Raw genomic sequence first — 17,591 nt, 5'->3', positions numbered from 1 at the left:
TAACAGAAGTAAATATTTCTAAAAACTGTATTTTAGGGATCCTTCCATATAATGTGGAATTAATCTTCTTAAATATTTGTCTGCTCAAAACTTAAAGCGGTGTGTTTTCTAGTCATACATAGGTATTCATCATTAATTAGCTTTGTCAGTTCACTTACAGGATTAACAAAATTATACTGAGTATTTTCTTGTCAAAAATGGCAAAATTCAACAATATGTTGTTTAGGAAATATATACATAAACACCTATATGAACGAAAAAAGGGAATAGTAAATCCAAAATTCAGGAAAGGAGTTAACTTGGTGGGGCAATGTAGGAGAAGCAGGGTAGGATCAGGGGCACAAGACAGGTTTCACTATACTGGTCTTACTTCCTTGTTAGATTGTGGACTCATGGTTTAGGGTTCCTATAATACATTAAAATATATGTATGAATTATAATTTTGCATTAGCAAATAATAATTAAAAAATACCCTGCTGAAATCCAATAGTATTTCCAGAGGAAAATAAATTGAATTTTCAAATAACATAAGCACTTGAAGAGATGCTCAACATCATTAGGCACTAGGGAAATGCATCAACATCACAATGAAATACGTCTCACCTATAACAATGGCTATAAAACAAAACAAAAGAGAAAAAACAAATGTTGCTGAAGATGTGGAGAAACTGGAATCCTCATATATTGATGGTGGGAATGTAAAACGGGGTGGCTGGTACAGAAAACAGTTAGGTGGTTCCTCATGAACCTAAACATAGTTACCATATGACCCAGTAATTCCACTTCTAGGTATGTATCTAAAGGAACTAAAAGCAGCTATGCAAGCAGATATGTGCATGCCAGTGTTTATCCCAGCATTATTCACAATACCCAAAAGGTGGAAACAACCCAAGTGTCCATCAACAGATGAATGGATAAACAAAATGTTGTACATACATATAATGAAATGTTATTCAGCCATAACCAGAAATGAAGTTCTGATACATGCTACAACATGTATGAATCTTGAAAACATCATTATGCTATGTGAAAGAAGCCAGATACAACAGGTTAAGTATTATAAGATTCCACTACATGAACAATTTAGAATATGAAAATTCAGAGAGAAAAAATGTAGATTAGAAGCTACCAGGAGCTGGGAGAACAGGGAAATGTGGAATTACTGCATAATGGTTATAGAGTTTGTCTGAGGTGATGAAAAGGGTTTGTTTCTTTTCTTTTGCTGCGCCATGCGGCATGTGGGATCTTAGTTCCCTGACCAGGGATCAAACCCACGCCCCCTGCATTGGAAGCGTAGTCTTTTTTTTTTTAAAAAAACATCTTTAGGGGCTTCCCTGGTGGCGCAGTGGTTGAGAGTCCGCCTGCCGATGCAGGGGACGCAGGTTCCTGCCCGGGTCCAGGAAGATCCCATATGCCACGGAGCAGCTGGGCCCGTGAGCCGTGGCTGCTGAGCCTGTGGGTCCGGAGCCTGTGCTCCGCAACGGAAGAGGTCACAACAGTGAGAGGCCCACATACCGCAAAAAAAAAAAAAAAAAAAAAAATCTTTGATGGAGTATAATTGCTTTATAATGGTGTGTTAGTTTCTGCTTTATAACAAAGTGAATCAGATATACATATATTCCCATATCTCCTCCCTCCTGCGTCTCCCTGCCCCCCTCCCAGGTGGTCACAAAGCACCGAGCTGATCTCCCTGTGCTATGCAGCTGGGAAGCGTGAAGTCTTAATCACTGGATCAGCAGAGAAGTCCTGAACAGGGTTTGGAAAAAGATAGTGGTGTTGGTCATGAACATCATAAATGCAATTAATGCCACTGAATCGCAATTTGAAAATGGTTACAATAGCAAATTTTATGTTATATATATTTTACCACAATTTAAAAAATTTATAATGTAATATACTAAAAATCACTGTGTTGTACATTTTAAATGGTAAACTGTATGGTTTGTAAATCATATCTCAATAAAGCTGTTAAAAAATGAACTTTAGAATTATTAACTGTTTGTATGTTGGGATTTCTTTTATTTTCTCTTTTTATTGGTAATGCGATATAATCTCTGAAAAATTGTTTAGGGTTAAATTGTGGAGAACTTCTAATATGAAGTAAAGATATCTGTACTTCATTATCTGGGCAAAGGAGTATAATGATCAAAAGGGAGTGATAAAACACTCACCATTTAGGAAGACATATTCAATAATCAACTGCCTGATTTTTACAGAAGAATACAGAAAACAGGTAGGCCTGTTGTGTAATACTACAGAGTCCAACAAATATTCTAGACAACAGATATGTAGTGAAAAAAGATGGGGAACAGCAATCAAGATGTTAATATGACATATTTTTAATTTGAAAAATATGCTGATTAAAGACTAGATAAGCCATTAACTACTTCCTCTTTACTTCTATAAAGAAGCAGTATTAGAAAATAATAGCAACAATAAAACGACCATGATATGTCAGTATACTAGCACAGACTAAAGATTAACAGCCTTGAGAATTCACACCACAAACATATAATCACAAACACTATTCTTTCCAGTAATTTTCATCCTAAAACAATTACTGAGCACCTATTAAATTAAGTTCTCAATATTGCTAACTCCTGAAGAAGAGGACAAAGACAAACACCCCTATCTGACATTTAAGAGATCACTGCTTAGAGTCAGGAGTCTAACAAATAAAGAATAATTATAATTATAAAGGTTCAAAAATAATAATGCTAACAGTAATACAATTAATAAAAACATAAAATGACATGAATTGTCATACATTTTAACATTAAATGCTATAATATGAAATACTACTACATAATTTACTTCTACAAAAGCTATAAAGCAAACTGTTCAAACATATTATCATATTACTATGTTGAATAATGTGAAAAAGATCTAAAATATTTTTTCACTTTTTTTCCCACTTAGATAAAAGAGTTTTTTGGGGAATAAAAAGACAGTTAGGGCTTCCCTGGTGGCACAGTGGTTGAGAGTCTGCCTGCTGGTGCAGGGGACACGGGTTCGTGCCCCAGTCCGGGAGGATCCCACATGTCACGGAGCGGCTGGGCCCGTGAGCCATGGCCACTGAGCCTGCGCATCTGGACTATGCTCCGCAATGGGAGAGGCCACAACAGTGAGAGGCCCGAGTACCGCAAAAAAAAAAAAAGACAGTTAATCTAAAAAACTGTTAGTGAGTAATGTTAGTAATGTTAGATGGAAGTAAATTTTAGGTGTCAGAATAAGTAGCAACACTAAAAAAAAGCAGTGATTTATTTGTAATATATATATATATATTTTTGTGGTACACGGGCCTCTCACTGTTGTGGCCTCTCCCGTTGCGGAGCACAGGCTCCGGACGCGCAGGCTCAGCGGCCATGGCTCACGGGCCCAGCCACTCCGCGGCATGTGGGATCTTCCCAGACCGGGGCACGAACCCGTGTCCCCTGCATCGGCAGGTGGACTCGCAACCACTGCGCCACCAGGGAAGCCCTCTAATATATTTTTACACTTATGGCCCTTCAATGAACCCTCCAATAAAAAAAAATAAGGTTTAGGTTCATTACCTGTTAATAAAATTAGTCCTGAAAATTGTGACTATCCTAGTTGGCTAACTATAACTCCATCTAATAGTTGGCTTTATGTAAGAAGGATGACTATTCAGTTCGTTACCTTGTAATTTCATCATCTCCAAGCACTGCTTTCGAAACAGGTGAATATCTGGCTGGTGATGCTGGTGTCTGGCCCAAGTAGGAAGATGTGCTAACATGGTTATCAACAGGCTGAGAAGAAGCTTCAAAATAAAGTAAGTAAAAAAACACTTGAAAAAGGAAACATACCATTTAGTACCACATTTGTGGATTATCAGTTTCAAAGTTAATTAATGTATAATTCATATTCGCTCATCTATATAATAGAATTTGGTAGAGAAAATTTATTTACTAGGTAAAAAAATTAGAGAAGCTCAAGTTTCCAGGTAAAAACTAGTTTAGAAATTCAGATCAGTAAAGCAAACTTATTCCATTTGGTTTCTCTGAGAAAACAGAACTAAAAAGGAGTTTAGTTTTACAGTAACTGGAGTTACAGTAACTGATCTGCACAATGAAATCCAGGCAAGATTAATCAAAAGACTGTCATAGGAAAGACTGAACCAAATCAGTCTTAAGTACAATAACCTTATTCTTCTAAGAAGTTATTTTGCAGACTAATGTTTTTAGAAAGTATATATGGCTGATCCCTGAACAACATGGGGGTTAGAAGCACTGACCCTCCAAAAAATTGAAAATGCACATATAACTTTATAGTTGGGCCTCCATATCCATGGTTCTGCATCCACAGATTCAGCTAACCGCAGATCTGTAGTACGTACTGAAAAAATCCACGTATAAGTGGACCCACATAGTTCAAACCCATGTTGTTCAATGATCAACTGTATACTCAAAATCTGATTGTGAATAACGAAAACCGAAAGCTTTGCAAAAAGCTATGCTTGACAAAGTTTTAGAATAAATTGAGGGACTTCTGGTTTCCAGCTTGGCATATAAGAAGCTTTGAGTCATTACTCTGTCCTAACAACAACTAAAAAGGTGAACAAACTGAAAAATCAACAACCCTTTTTAGATGCTTAAGATAGAAGTCATAGGGCAAAACACTGTCCCCCAAATTAAGGACACTGAAAGGTGAATACAGAAAATCACAACTTACTAGAGCAGAAATCTCTGTGGTAACAAGTGCTGGGGTAGAGTAAACCTGAACTGTAATTAACAAATTGTTGGGGGCTCAGTGCGGATGACTTTGGGAGTCAAAAACTCCAGGGGGACCCCATCATCAGGGGCCCCACATTTTTGTGAGTTTTACCTCCTAGAACTCTACAGGTTCTCACAGTGAATACTGGAGAAAAATTCTGTCATGCTTCTGGCAGGAGGAGGGGAAAAGGAACCATTTTGAAATATATTACAAGCATTTTGTTCTTCTTAACAGTCTGTCCTCAGAAGAAGCTATTTAACCAGAGCCTCACCTGCTGGGGTTTTGTCAGAGCCCAACAGAGCTGGGGGAAGGGAAATAACCAAATCTAGCCAATTCTAGCCATCCTGTCCTAAGGGAGCAGAACTGGGGAGAATACTGAGAAGCACTGTGAAGAGCACTGCAGAGGCACAAGGTCACTAAGGGACTGAGACTTAATCACAGGCCTATTCAACACTTTTCCACTCCAACACCTTATCACCATATTACTAAAGGCCTATTTACAGCAGTTCCTTTTATCCAGTACATCATGCCTGGCTATCAAGAAAAAATTACAAGACACACAAAAGGCAAAAACACAGTTTGAAGAGACAGAGCAAGCGTAAGAGCCAGACTCATATATGTCAGTGATGTTGGAATTATCAGACCAGGAATTTGAAACAATAATGATTAACGTGCTAATGGCTCTAATGGATAAAGAACACGATGGGCAATACAAGTGGAGAGATGAAAACTCTAAGAAAGAAACAAAAAGAAACACTAGAGATCAAAAACTCTGTAACAGAAATGAAGAATGTCTTTGATGAGCTACTAGTAGTCTGGACATGGTTGAGGAAAGAATCTGAGCTTGAGGATATCTCAATGGCAACCTCTAAAACTGAAAAGCAAAGAGAAAAAATGACTGGGGGGAAAAAACCAGAACAGAATATCCAAGAACAGTGGTAGAACTACAAAAGGTGGAACATATATGTAATGGGAATACCAAAAGCAGAAAAAGGAGAGAAAGGAATAGAAGAAATCTTTGAAACAATAATGATGAGAATTTCCTCCAGTTAATGTCAGACACCAAACCATAGATCTAGGAAGCTCAGAGAACACTAAGCAGGTTAAATGCAAAGAAAAGTTACACCTAGGCATATCCTTTTCAAACTACAGGATTAAAAAAAAAGGGAAGAAAAGCCCTATAAAAAGTCACGGGAAAAAACTGCACCTTACTGATAGAGGTGCAAGGTAAGAATTAAATATGACTTCTCAGAAACCATTCAAGCAAGACAGTGGAGTGTTAAGAGAAAAAACCCACCTGTGAAATTATCCTTCAAAAGTGAAAAAGAAATAAAGACTTCCTTAAACAAACAAAAATTGAGGGAACATTTATGGCTAATAGATCTGCCTTTTGAAATGTTAAAGAAGTCCTTTAGAGAGAAGGGAAGTTAGTAGGTCAGAAACTCAGTTACACAGAAAGAAAGGAAAAGCACTGATGAAGGAATAAGCAAAAGTAAAATAAAACTCATTTTTCTTATTTTTCTTATTCCTGATTGAGCTAACAAATAACACTTTGTTCAAAACAATAGCAATACTGTATTCGACTATGTCTGTATATGTGTTTATGTATAAATGAAATGAATGTCAGCAATGATACAAGGGATGGGAGGGAGGAATTAGGATTATTTTGTTATTATAAGGCACTCACACTATCCAAAAAGCTGTAGTGTTACCTCAAAGTGGAATTAGATTACTATACATGTATATTGCAAACTCTAGGGCAACCACTAAAAAAAAGTAAAAGAATGTAACTAATACACTAAGAAAGGAGAGAAAACAGAATCACGCAAAATGCTTAATTAAAGCCATAAAAGGCAGGAAAAAAAATGGATGACAAATACAGGAGCAAAGAACAGGGTAACAAACAGAAAAGAGTAGCAAATATCATAGACATTAATCCAACTATATCAATAATCACTTAGAACATCAATGGCCTAAATGCACCAATTCCAAGACAGATACTGTCAGAGTGGGTCAAAAAACCAAGACCCAAGATATACTGTCTACAAGAAAGCCAATTTAAATATAAAGGCCTATATATTAAAAGTAAAAGGATGGAGAAAGATATACCATGCTAACACTAATCAAAAGAAAGCAGGAGTAGCTATATTAATTTCAGACAGAGAAGACTTCAAAGTAAGGAAAATTATCTGGATTAAAGAAAGGCATTTCTTAATGATAGAGTGGTCAGTTCTCCAAGAAGACATGATAATCTTTAACACCTAACAACAAAAGGTCAAACTATGTGAGGCCAAAACAGACAGACTGAAAAGAGAAATAGATTAATCCACACCTCTTTATCAGAAATGAACAAATATAGCAGGCAGAAAATCAGGAAGGACATAGCTGAACTCAGTAACATCACTAATCAACTGGATATGATGGACACCTATAGACTACTTCATCCAGCAACAGCAGAACACATATTTTTCTTAAGCTCCCACATAACGTTCACCAAGATAGATCATGTTCTGGGCTATGAAACATACCTTAACAAATTAAAAAAAAATAGAAATCATACAATGTCCGTTCTCAGACCACAGTGAAATTAAACTAGAAATCAATAAAAATATGATAGCTAAAAATCCCCCAATACATGGTGATTAAATAACACAAACACACTCTTAAATAACGCTTGGGTCAAAGAAGAAATCTCCAGAGAAATTTTAAAAATGTTTTGAACTAAATGAAAATGAAAACACAACCTATCAAAATCTGTGGGATAGGGGCTTCCCTGGTGGCGCAGTGGTTGACAGTCCCCCTGCCGATGCAGGGGACACGAGTTCGTGCCCCAGTCCGGGAACATCCCACATGCCGCGGAGCGGCTGGGCCCATGAGCCATAGCTGCTGAGCCTGCACGTGCGGAGCCTGTGCTCCACAACGGGAGAGGCCACAACAGTGAGAGGCCCGCGTACCGCAAAAAAAAAAAAAAAAAACCTGTGGGATACAGCAAAAGCAGTGCTTAGAGGGAAATTTATAGTGCTGAATGCATATATTAGAAAAAAAAGAAAGATCTAAAATGAATCATCTTAGCTTCCACCTAATAAAACTAGAAAAAGAGTAAATTAAATTCAAAGTAAACAGAAGGAAAAAAAATAATAAAAAATTAGAGCAGAAATCAATGAAATTAAAAATAGGAAATCTGGGCTCCCTAGTGGTGCAGTGGTTAAGAATCCACCTGCCAATGCAGGGGACATGGGTTTGAGCCCTGGACCAAGAAGATCCCACATGCTGTGGAGCAATGAAGCCCGTGCACCACACCTACTGAGCCTGCGCTCTAGAGCCTGCGCGCCACAACTACTGAAGCCCACGCGCCTAGATCCTGAGCTCTGCGACAAGAGAAGCCACCTCAATGAGAAGCCCGCGCACTGAAACGAAGAGTAGCCCCTGCTTGCTGCAACTGGAGAAAGCCTGCGTGCAGCAAGGAAGACCCGATGGCAGCCAAAAATAAATAAATAAAATAAATAAATTAAAAATAAATAAATAAATAAAACAGGAAATCAACAGATTAAAAAAAATCAATAAAACTAAAAGTTGGTTCTTTGAAAAGATCAATAAAATCAATAAGCCTCCAGCCAGGCTAACTAAGAAAAAAAGAGAGAAGACAGAAATGAAAGAGGGCACATCACTACAGATTCCATGGAGATTAAAAGAATAGTAAGTACTATGAAGAACTTTATGCCCACAGATTTGATAACCTAGATGAAATGGACCAATTCCTTGAAAGACACAATCTGCCAAAACTCACAAAAAAGAAACAGGCAATCTGAACAAGCCTATATCTATTAAAGAAATTGAATCCATAATGATAACCTTCAGTGGTGAGTTCTACCAAACTTTTAAGAAAGGAATTACACCAATTCTCTATAACCTCTTCCAGCAGACAGAAGCCAAGGGAATACCTCCTCATTCTATGAGGCCAGCATTATCCTAACAAAACCAGACAAAGAAATCATAAGAAAAAACCCTCTAGAACAACATCGCTCATGAACATAAATGGAAAAAATCTTCAACAAGATATTAGCAAATCAAATCCAACAATATATAAAAAGAATTATATACCACAAGCATCTGGGATTTATCCCAGGTATGCAAGGCTGGTTCAACATTCAAAAAACAATATGATCCATCACAACAACAGGCTAAAGAAAAGTTACATAATCATATCAATAGATGAAGAAAAAGCATTTGATAAAATCCAAAATATCAATTTATACGAAAATCTCTCAGTTAACTAGGAATAGTGGGGAGTACTGTCAACCTGATCAAGAATACTCGGGCTTCCCTGGTGGCGCAGTGGTTGAGAGATGGCAGGGGACACGGGTCTTGCCCTGGTCCGGGAAGATCCCACACACTGCGGAGCAGCTGGGCCCGTGAGCCATGGCCGCTGAGCCTGCGCGTCCGGAGCCTGTGCAATGGGAGAGGCCACAACAGTGAGAGGCCCACGTACCGCCAAAAAAAAAAAGAATACTCTACAAAAATCCTACAGCTAACATAATACTTAATGGTGAGGAGCTTGAAGCTTTACCACTAAAATTAGGAGCAAGTGAAGGATGTCTTAGTTAATGCATTAACATAAGAAAAGGAAACAAAAGGTATGCAGATTGAGAAAGAAGCAATAAAACTGTCTTTGTAGATGTCATGATTGTCAATGTAGAAAATCTGAAAGAACTGACCAAAAAAACCTCATGGAACTAGTAAGCAATTATAGCAAGGTTGAAAGATATATTATATATATTGTATATATTAACCTTTATACAAGGTTAATATATAAAGTTGACTGCTTTCCTGTATACCAGCAATGAACAAGTGAAATTTGAAATTAAAAACACACTACCATTTACATTAGCATCCCCTAAAATGATATACTTAGGTATAAATCTAATGATCTACGTGAGCAAAACTACAAAACTCTGATGAAAGATATCAAAGAAGAACTAAATAAATTGAGAGAGAGCCTATGTTCATGGATAGGAAGCCTCAATACTGTCAAGATGTTATTAGTTCTTCTCAACTTGATCTACAGATTCAATGCAACCCCAATCAAAATACCAGTAAGTTATTTTGTGGATATTGTCAAACTGATTGTAGAGTTTATATGGAGAGGCAAAACACCTAGAATAGACAACCCAATAATGAAACAGAAGAACAAAGTTGGAGGGCTGATACTACCTGAGTTCAAGACCTCCTAAAAAGCTACAGTAATCAAGACAGTGTGATATTGGCAAAAGAAAAGGAAAATATTGGATCAATGGAATATAACAGAGAATCCAGAAATAGACTCATATATAGGCAACTGATCATTGATAAAGGAGCAAAGGCAAACACCATGGAGCAAAGGCAGTCTTTTCAACAGATGTTATTAGAACAACTGGACAACCACATGCAAAAAAAAAAAAAGAATCTAGATATAAACCATGTGAAAATTAACTCAAAATGGATCACAGACATAGTAAAACCCCAAACTATAAAAATCCTAGAAGATAACATAGGAGAACATCTTGATTACCTTGGGTTTGGCAATGGTGTTTTAGATACAACACCAAAGGCACAATCCATGAAAGAAAACTGACAAGGTAGACCTCGTTAAAATTAAACATTTCTGCTCTGTGAAAGACACTGTCTAGTGAATGAAAAGACAAGCCACAGACTGAGAGAAAATATCTGCAAAAAATATATGTGATAATGAACTTTAGCCAAAACATGCAAAGAGCTCTTAAACTCAACAAGACAACAAACAATCCAATTTAAAAATGTGCCAAAGACCCTTAACAGACACCTCACCAAAAAAAATATACAGATGGCAAATAAGCATATGAACAGATACTCCTTATCATATGACATCAAGGAAATGCTTATTAAATCAATGTGATACTGCTGAATAACTATTAGAATAGCTAAAAACCACAGCACTGATAACACAAAATGCTTGTGAAGATGTGGAGTAACAGGAACTTTCATACGTTGTTGGTGGGAAAGCAAAATGGTACAGCCACTTTGGAAGACAATTTGGCTGTTTCTTATAAAACTAAACATATTCATACCATACGACCCAGCAATTGCACTCCTTGGTTATTTACCCAAAGGAGTTAAAAACTCATGCACATTACTACGTGAAAGAAGGTTTGTTTGTTTTTTTCAAACATCTAGGCCTTCTTTAATTCAAAAGTTTATGGAAAACTTTAGCCTGTGCTATATTTTAAAATATTTACTGAATTGTTATCTCAAATTTGACAAAATCAGCAGAGGGCTTAATTAATTACTTTAATTGTTTTTAAGGAGTTTGAGGCTTTTTGGTGTAATTTGGGTATTTCAATTGGACATACGTGATATATTCAATGCCATTTTGTGAGTTTCAGGTAAATTGGAAATGTTAATCAAATTATCTAAAATGTATTTTATGAAAAGTAAAACATGACATATTTGTTTTTTGTTTTTAATTTTTATTGGAGTACAGTTGATTTACAATGTTGTGTTGTTTTAGGTGTAAAAAGTTAAGATTTTAAAAGGCTACATACTGTATGATTCCAACTACATGGCAATCTGGAAAAGGCAAAACTATGGAGGCAGCAAAATGATCAGTGGATGCCAGAGGTTAGAGGGGAGGGAGGGATGAATAGGCAGCGCACAGGATTTTTAGGGCAATGAAGCTACTCTGTATGATACTGATAGTGGGTACATGTCATTATACATTTGTCCAAACCCACAGAATGTACAACATCAAGAGTGAACCCTAATGTATACTATGGGCTTTGGGTAGTGATATGGCAATGTAGGGTCATCAATTGTAACAAACGTACCACTCTGGCAGATGTTGGTAATAGGAGAGGCTATGCAGGTGGGACATTTCTGTACCTTTGCTTAATATTTCTGTGAACCTAAAATTGCTCTAAAATATAAAGCCTATTAAAAATAAAAAGGACATGCCCTGACACCAGCTCAGATCTGCCAACCCAATTTATAATTATTCTTTTTAATGCACCATAAAAGAATGGAAACCTGGTAAAAAACCGGAATAAAAAATAAGCAAACATTATTTATCGGTTCATTTCAATAATAAAAAACATCATTATAGGGCTTCCCTGGTGGCACAGTGGTTGAGTCCGCCTGCCGATGTAGGGGACACGGGTTTGTGCCCCGGTCCGGGAAGATCCCACATGCCGCGGAGCGGCTAGGCCCGTGAGCCATGGCTGCTAAGCCTGCGCGTCCAGAGCCTGTGCTCCGCAACGGGAAAGGCCACAACAGTGAGAGGCTCGCGTAACGCAAAAAAAAAAACCAGAAAAACCCCTAAAACATCATTAGAGTTCATCGACTGTAATTCTAGTGAGAGCTAAGAACAGAAAATTATAAAGCTATTCCTGACCCAGGTAAGCAACACATTTCAGTTGTAACTTCCAAAAGCACAACACATCTGAATTATGTGCATTACTATCAGTAACACATAGAAACAATATTTAACTTTCTTGAGGTATTAACTATGATAAAGTTACTAGGCATTTCAAAATCTAGCTGTAATATTTATTATTTAACCATGAATCTCTTCTTTCACTACATTACCGAGTGCCTTCTATGCACAAAGCATTATAACACCCACTGGGAAAACAAAAGTGCAAGGATCATTACTTCAAATTACTACAGTGGCCAGATAGGTTACATATATGAGTGAAGTAACCTGAGTGAAAGACAGTAGGTAGTGACTGGAAGTATGGTGTACTGGAAACAATTATGTGCTATCAAAAGGAGGCAGCAAAAAAACAAACAAAAAAAAAGGAGATAGCATCTATACATCTCTTTCTGTAATCATACAAACAGGAAAAAGTCTATAATGTCTATTAATAGTATAGAGCTTAGAAGTCCAGAGCCATCTTTGATTTTATACGTTTGCAGTCTCCAATAGCAATTTCTTCCCATCCAATTCATATATAAGATACTCTTCTGCATTTGAGCCAAAGGATTTTCTACCAATGGCTCTTCTGAAGTCCAAAGTCTTTCTTGGGTGATAGGTAAGAATATCTGTGATTTTCAAGTGAACCGGCATGTTGCCCTAAAGCAACAGACATGCACGTGAACCATTATAATCACTGGCCATTTAAAGTCTAGAGTTTACTGATTTTTTACTCAAATTTCTTTGCTGCATTATCAAGTTTGGCTGAAACAAACAAACAAAAAAACCCAACTGGGCAAGAAATTCGGTCAACTGCTCAAGCCAGAAAATGTACCTTTTCCCTACCATATCCAGACTGTGCCTTTATTCAATGGACCTTTTCTGAAGGAGTCATTCTCACATGTAAGGCATAGTATCTCATATGGCAGGAACTAAAAATTAATGCTCCTGTCAAAGAAATGACTGCCCAAAGAATGATTAGTTAAAACAGTGCTATTTCCTATACCCCAAATCCTAAGTAAAAAGATTCCTCAGAGAACTGCAAAACAAGGGAGGCTAAATTATTGTCCTTAGATACCAAGATTAATGACCCAAACCCTCCAAAGTTTAGGAAAGAAGCCAAGTGGAAGAGCTTAAAGTAAAAGCAGGAAGAGAGCAGTGGCCAAATCAGAAGTTTAACAAGGCCTTCCACCTGAACAGAATATAAAAGTGAAAAGATATATAAATGCAAAAGCATGAGAATTTTAATATCATCAAAGAAACTATGTTCTCTATCAGATCCGATGAACTTTTTTTTTTTTTCAGTAATAAACCTCCTTCTATTCCTGGGTACCATATTTTGTCTATTATCCATATGTGGATTACAGCTATAGGAGTGTGACCCCATCTGAGATTTATGGTCATAACTTAAACTACAATTCTGTGCTTTTCTCTAGGCATGTTCTGCTTTTTAGGGAGCAGGAATGGATGAAGACAGCAGGTTGAACCAGGGTTGGGATTCTGCCAGTGAAGATGGAGAGGGCAAGAAAGTAGAAGATATATGCAATGAAGTGAATATCACGACAAACCAAGGAGGCTAAGTTAAAAAAAAGTAGACAAGTAGAAACACAAGGGGACAACCAAGTAATGGTGTCAAATGATTGAAGGTCAAAATGAGAATGAATTGTTAGAACAGGAGTAAATAAACTGATGGATGTAGTCAGAGAATGGGATGATTTAAATCAAGATTTTGGAGGTGGTGAAGGTATTGACGATGATAAGATCTAAATTATTGTCTTGGAACCAAGTATCTGAGTTGGAGTGGAGGGCAGGAGAGCTAGAAAGAAGGAGATCAACGAAGAAGCCAGGTTGTTGAATGAATCAGTGTGCATTTTGCCTGGACATCACTAAGAATGACAATGTGAATGTGTATCAAAGGACAATGGACCTGACACTAAAATCTTCAGTGACTAAAGCCAGATTGATGAGGAGGAAACTACATGACTAACAACATAAGGGACAGGCAGGTAAGTTGAATAGTCTGATGGCAAGGGCTTCACAAGAGCTGACAGGTAAAAATCATTTATGTAAAAAGTTTTCAAATACAAATGCTTTTTAAAACACACATAATAAGTTACTTATGAATTGCGTCTATAGTATAAGCATGGACTGTTAAGTGTACAACAAAATTCATAAGAAAAGAAACAGAACAGAAGTTGAACTAGCACGGTAAACTTCAACTTTTTCACAATATTCTATTAGTTCAATAACAGATGGAAAAAAAGGGACGAAATATTCTACATATGCCTATAGGGAAAACAATCATTATTTACTACTCTTTAGGACTAGCTCTGCCATTTTTTAAATGTCATATTATTTTATATAAAAAGAGATAATTCAATAAAAAGTAACATTTTTTCCAGTTCAACACATTTTTAAGAAGCAGCCTGGCTATTTGTATATTTGGCCATAATCAGGATGCCAACTCTCAATCTGTGGAACAACTGGGACATAGCTGTCTTGAACAGATAAAGCAGCATAATAAATAATATTTAAATTGGTGAATAAAAGAGCTCATCATTGAATTTGCATCTCCTAATAACAAATAAAATACATCAAGTCCTTATATAAAGCTTCTGTGAAAGACCAAATATATGGAAGAAATTTAAACAAGTAGTAAAGTTCTTTTCTGACACAAATGATGTATAAGACATCATTTCTGTCCATTAAAAAGACTGAATACTATTAAGAGAATAATTCAGCTATACTTGAGTAATTAATGAATCAATGAGCAGATAATGAAGATGCATCACTTGAGGACAGTATATATACACTTTAAAATATAATTTGTATTTAGCTTCTAATGATTAATGATTGTAATGAACTTTTTGACATTTTAAAACTGGAAACATTGCCACTTACAAAATCACAAAATCACAAATATCTTTAAAATTCTACAATTTAAAAAAGGAAAACTTGGAAAAGCAGATTACAGAGTACATTTATGATCTTTATTACACATGGATGATTCTAGTATTGACTCAACATACCAAACAAATAAAACTTTCATTTTTCAAACAACATGAACACATTAAGAATATATTTAAATCTCATCTCGGCTTGTACATTAAAAAAGAAAATCAAATAGGAAACTTAAAATTATAAGTACTTTCATTACAGTTCATTTCTAGGCAATACAATTGTACTGTGCACAAACAGAGTTAGGTAATACACTAAGAGTTTGAAGTACAAAGATAATATCTATGCTCACACAGTTGAGAGTATAGAAAAGTCCAGGTTTTACAAATATTTTAAGTTACTGTTTCTCAAAGTGCAGCCCATGAACCAGCAGCATCAGAAGCATCAGAATTGCCCTGCTTGTTAAAAGAATTAATTGCTTGCTAAAGTATATTTCTGTGCTCCATCCAAAAATTATTAGAACAAAATAAGAAGCCACATTACTTGCAAATACCTTTGGTGACTGTTACTTATATAAAAGTTTGAGAATCAATGCCTTAAATGTTAAAAGTAATTACTGCTATGAAATTACAGGTGAAAAGGTGAAAAAGCCATCTCCACTTATTATTATGAAGATTCTGACTTAAAATTGGTTTTTAAAATGATTAGGTTAAAATGCTTTATAGTTCTTTTAAAAATATTTGTATAATGTTTAAACTTTATATTGGGAATCTTCATTAAAATACATCACATCTAAGGAAACAAGATTTAAGCAAACAGACTTACAGTTGGTGATATCAGGTGGTGCATAGCCATCATTCATATACATACTTGTGGGTTTTGCCACTTTCAAAAAAACAAAATCAGATGTGTTCTTTAAGGCAGTTACTGCTTCTTCATGAGTAACTTCTTCTAAACACACAGTATTCACCTAAAAGAAAATCCCAAAAGTTTTACTTCTTCCTTCCCACTTGGAATGTCATTTTTTTCGCCCTTATTGCTCTGGGTATAATCTTCGGTACAATGTTGAATAGGAGTGGTAGTTGTGTCTTTCTAGGACTTTGCCCATTTCATCTAAGTTACCTAAATGCGTTGGTATAGAGTTATTCATAAATAAAAGTATTCCCTTATGTTCTCTCTTTCATTCCTACTTTTAGAAATTTGAGTCATTTTTTTTTTTCCTGGTCAGTCTAGCTAAAGGTTTGTCAATTTTTTTTTTTTTTTTTTTTGCTGTACACGGGCCTCTCACTGTTGTGGCCTCTCCCACTGCAGAGCACAGGCTCCGGACGCGCAGGCTCAGTGGCCATGGCTCACGGGCCCAGCCGCTCCGCGGCACGTGGGATCCTCCCCGACCAGGGCACGAACCCGCATCCCCTGCATCGGCAGGCAGACTCCCAACCAGTGCACCACCAGGGAAGCCCAAGGTTTGTCAATTTTGTTGATCTTTTCTAAGACCCAAGTTTTGGTTTTGTTGATCTTCTCTACCAACATAGACAATATGGTTGTCCTATTTCCTATATTGTTAATTTCTGTTCTAATCCTTTCTCTTCTGCTAGCATTAGGTTTAGACTGCTCCTCTTTTTGGTAAACATTTTCTTTTAAAAAGAAATAAAACACTATAAATGTTTCTAGTGTTTTAAATTACAGTGCACTAAACAAATGTTCATTTTAGTATATTTTCCATTTCCCTAATATGTGACTTTATAATCGACTGCAGGAGACTTTTAAATGTTTTGACGAAAACTTCTAAAGGTCACAGAACAATCCTGACTTTCACCACTGATTACTAATAATGCTTCGCAGGATTTCAACTGCATGGTCATTTTTATGGTCCCACCCTACTGTGTACAGTGAGGACTTGCTGCATTTTGAAATACACAACTGTGGTATACTGTTCTTCTGATGGCCTGAAATGAGACATTAGTAACTGTGATGCAAAGAGAGGATTAATAAATGCCACACATTAGAGCTGTCTTCTTGGAAAAGCTCACTCTGGCATGTCCCTCTTGGAACTTGGCCACCACTTTGTGAGAAGCTCAAGTTAGCCATGTGGACAGCCCACTGGAGAACTGAATACCTGGCTAACAGCCCCAGTTGAGTTCCTAGATGACAGCCAAAACCAACCGGTCCACTATATGTGAGCCAACTTGGAGGTGGACCCCTGGCCCTAGTTGAGCCACCCCAGTAGACATTATATGGAATAAAGACAGGCTACCCTGGCCAAACATATCCAAATTGCAGAAGTGTAAGCAAATAAATAATTGTTGTCATTTTAGCCACTAATTTTTGTTTTTTCTTATGCAGCATTAGATAACTGATAAAAGAGCTGACAAGATTTGCTGAGGTGATTCAATGTGGAGTGGGAAAGAAAGAGAATGATCCTAAAGTTTTAGACTTGGGGAAATTAGAAGGATAAAGTTCCCGTTTAATGAGATGTGAAAATTATGCAAAGAGCAGAATTTTGGGGGGCAAGGTGGGGTGGGTTGCCGTGATTTGA

At 36.7% G+C, this 17,591-nt stretch overlaps 1 protein-coding gene across 6 annotated transcripts in view; it reads right to left on the bottom strand.

The window, feature by feature from the left end:
• DLG1 (discs large MAGUK scaffold protein 1) overlaps positions 1-17,591 on the bottom strand; it is a 284,860-nt gene that overhangs the window by 98,994 nt on the left and 168,275 nt on the right. For all 6 annotated transcript variants that reach the window (XM_082654456.1, XM_082654457.1, XM_082654458.1 and 3 more), the window contains 2 exons: positions 15,881-16,025; positions 3,661-3,781 (listed from right to left, as the gene is read on the bottom strand). In XM_082654456.1, the coding sequence (XP_082510582.1) occupies positions 3,661-3,781; positions 15,881-16,025 (266 nt within the window). The remainder of the gene's footprint in view (positions 1-3,660; positions 3,782-15,880; positions 16,026-17,591) is intronic.

This window comes from Grampus griseus (genome assembly GCF_964374135.1).
Source record: "Grampus griseus genome assembly, chromosome: 5".
NCBI lineage: Eukaryota > Metazoa > Chordata > Mammalia > Artiodactyla > Delphinidae > Grampus > Grampus griseus.
The sequence above is the reverse complement of the archived record's forward strand: the minus strand, read 5'-3'. Positions and strand labels throughout refer to the sequence as shown.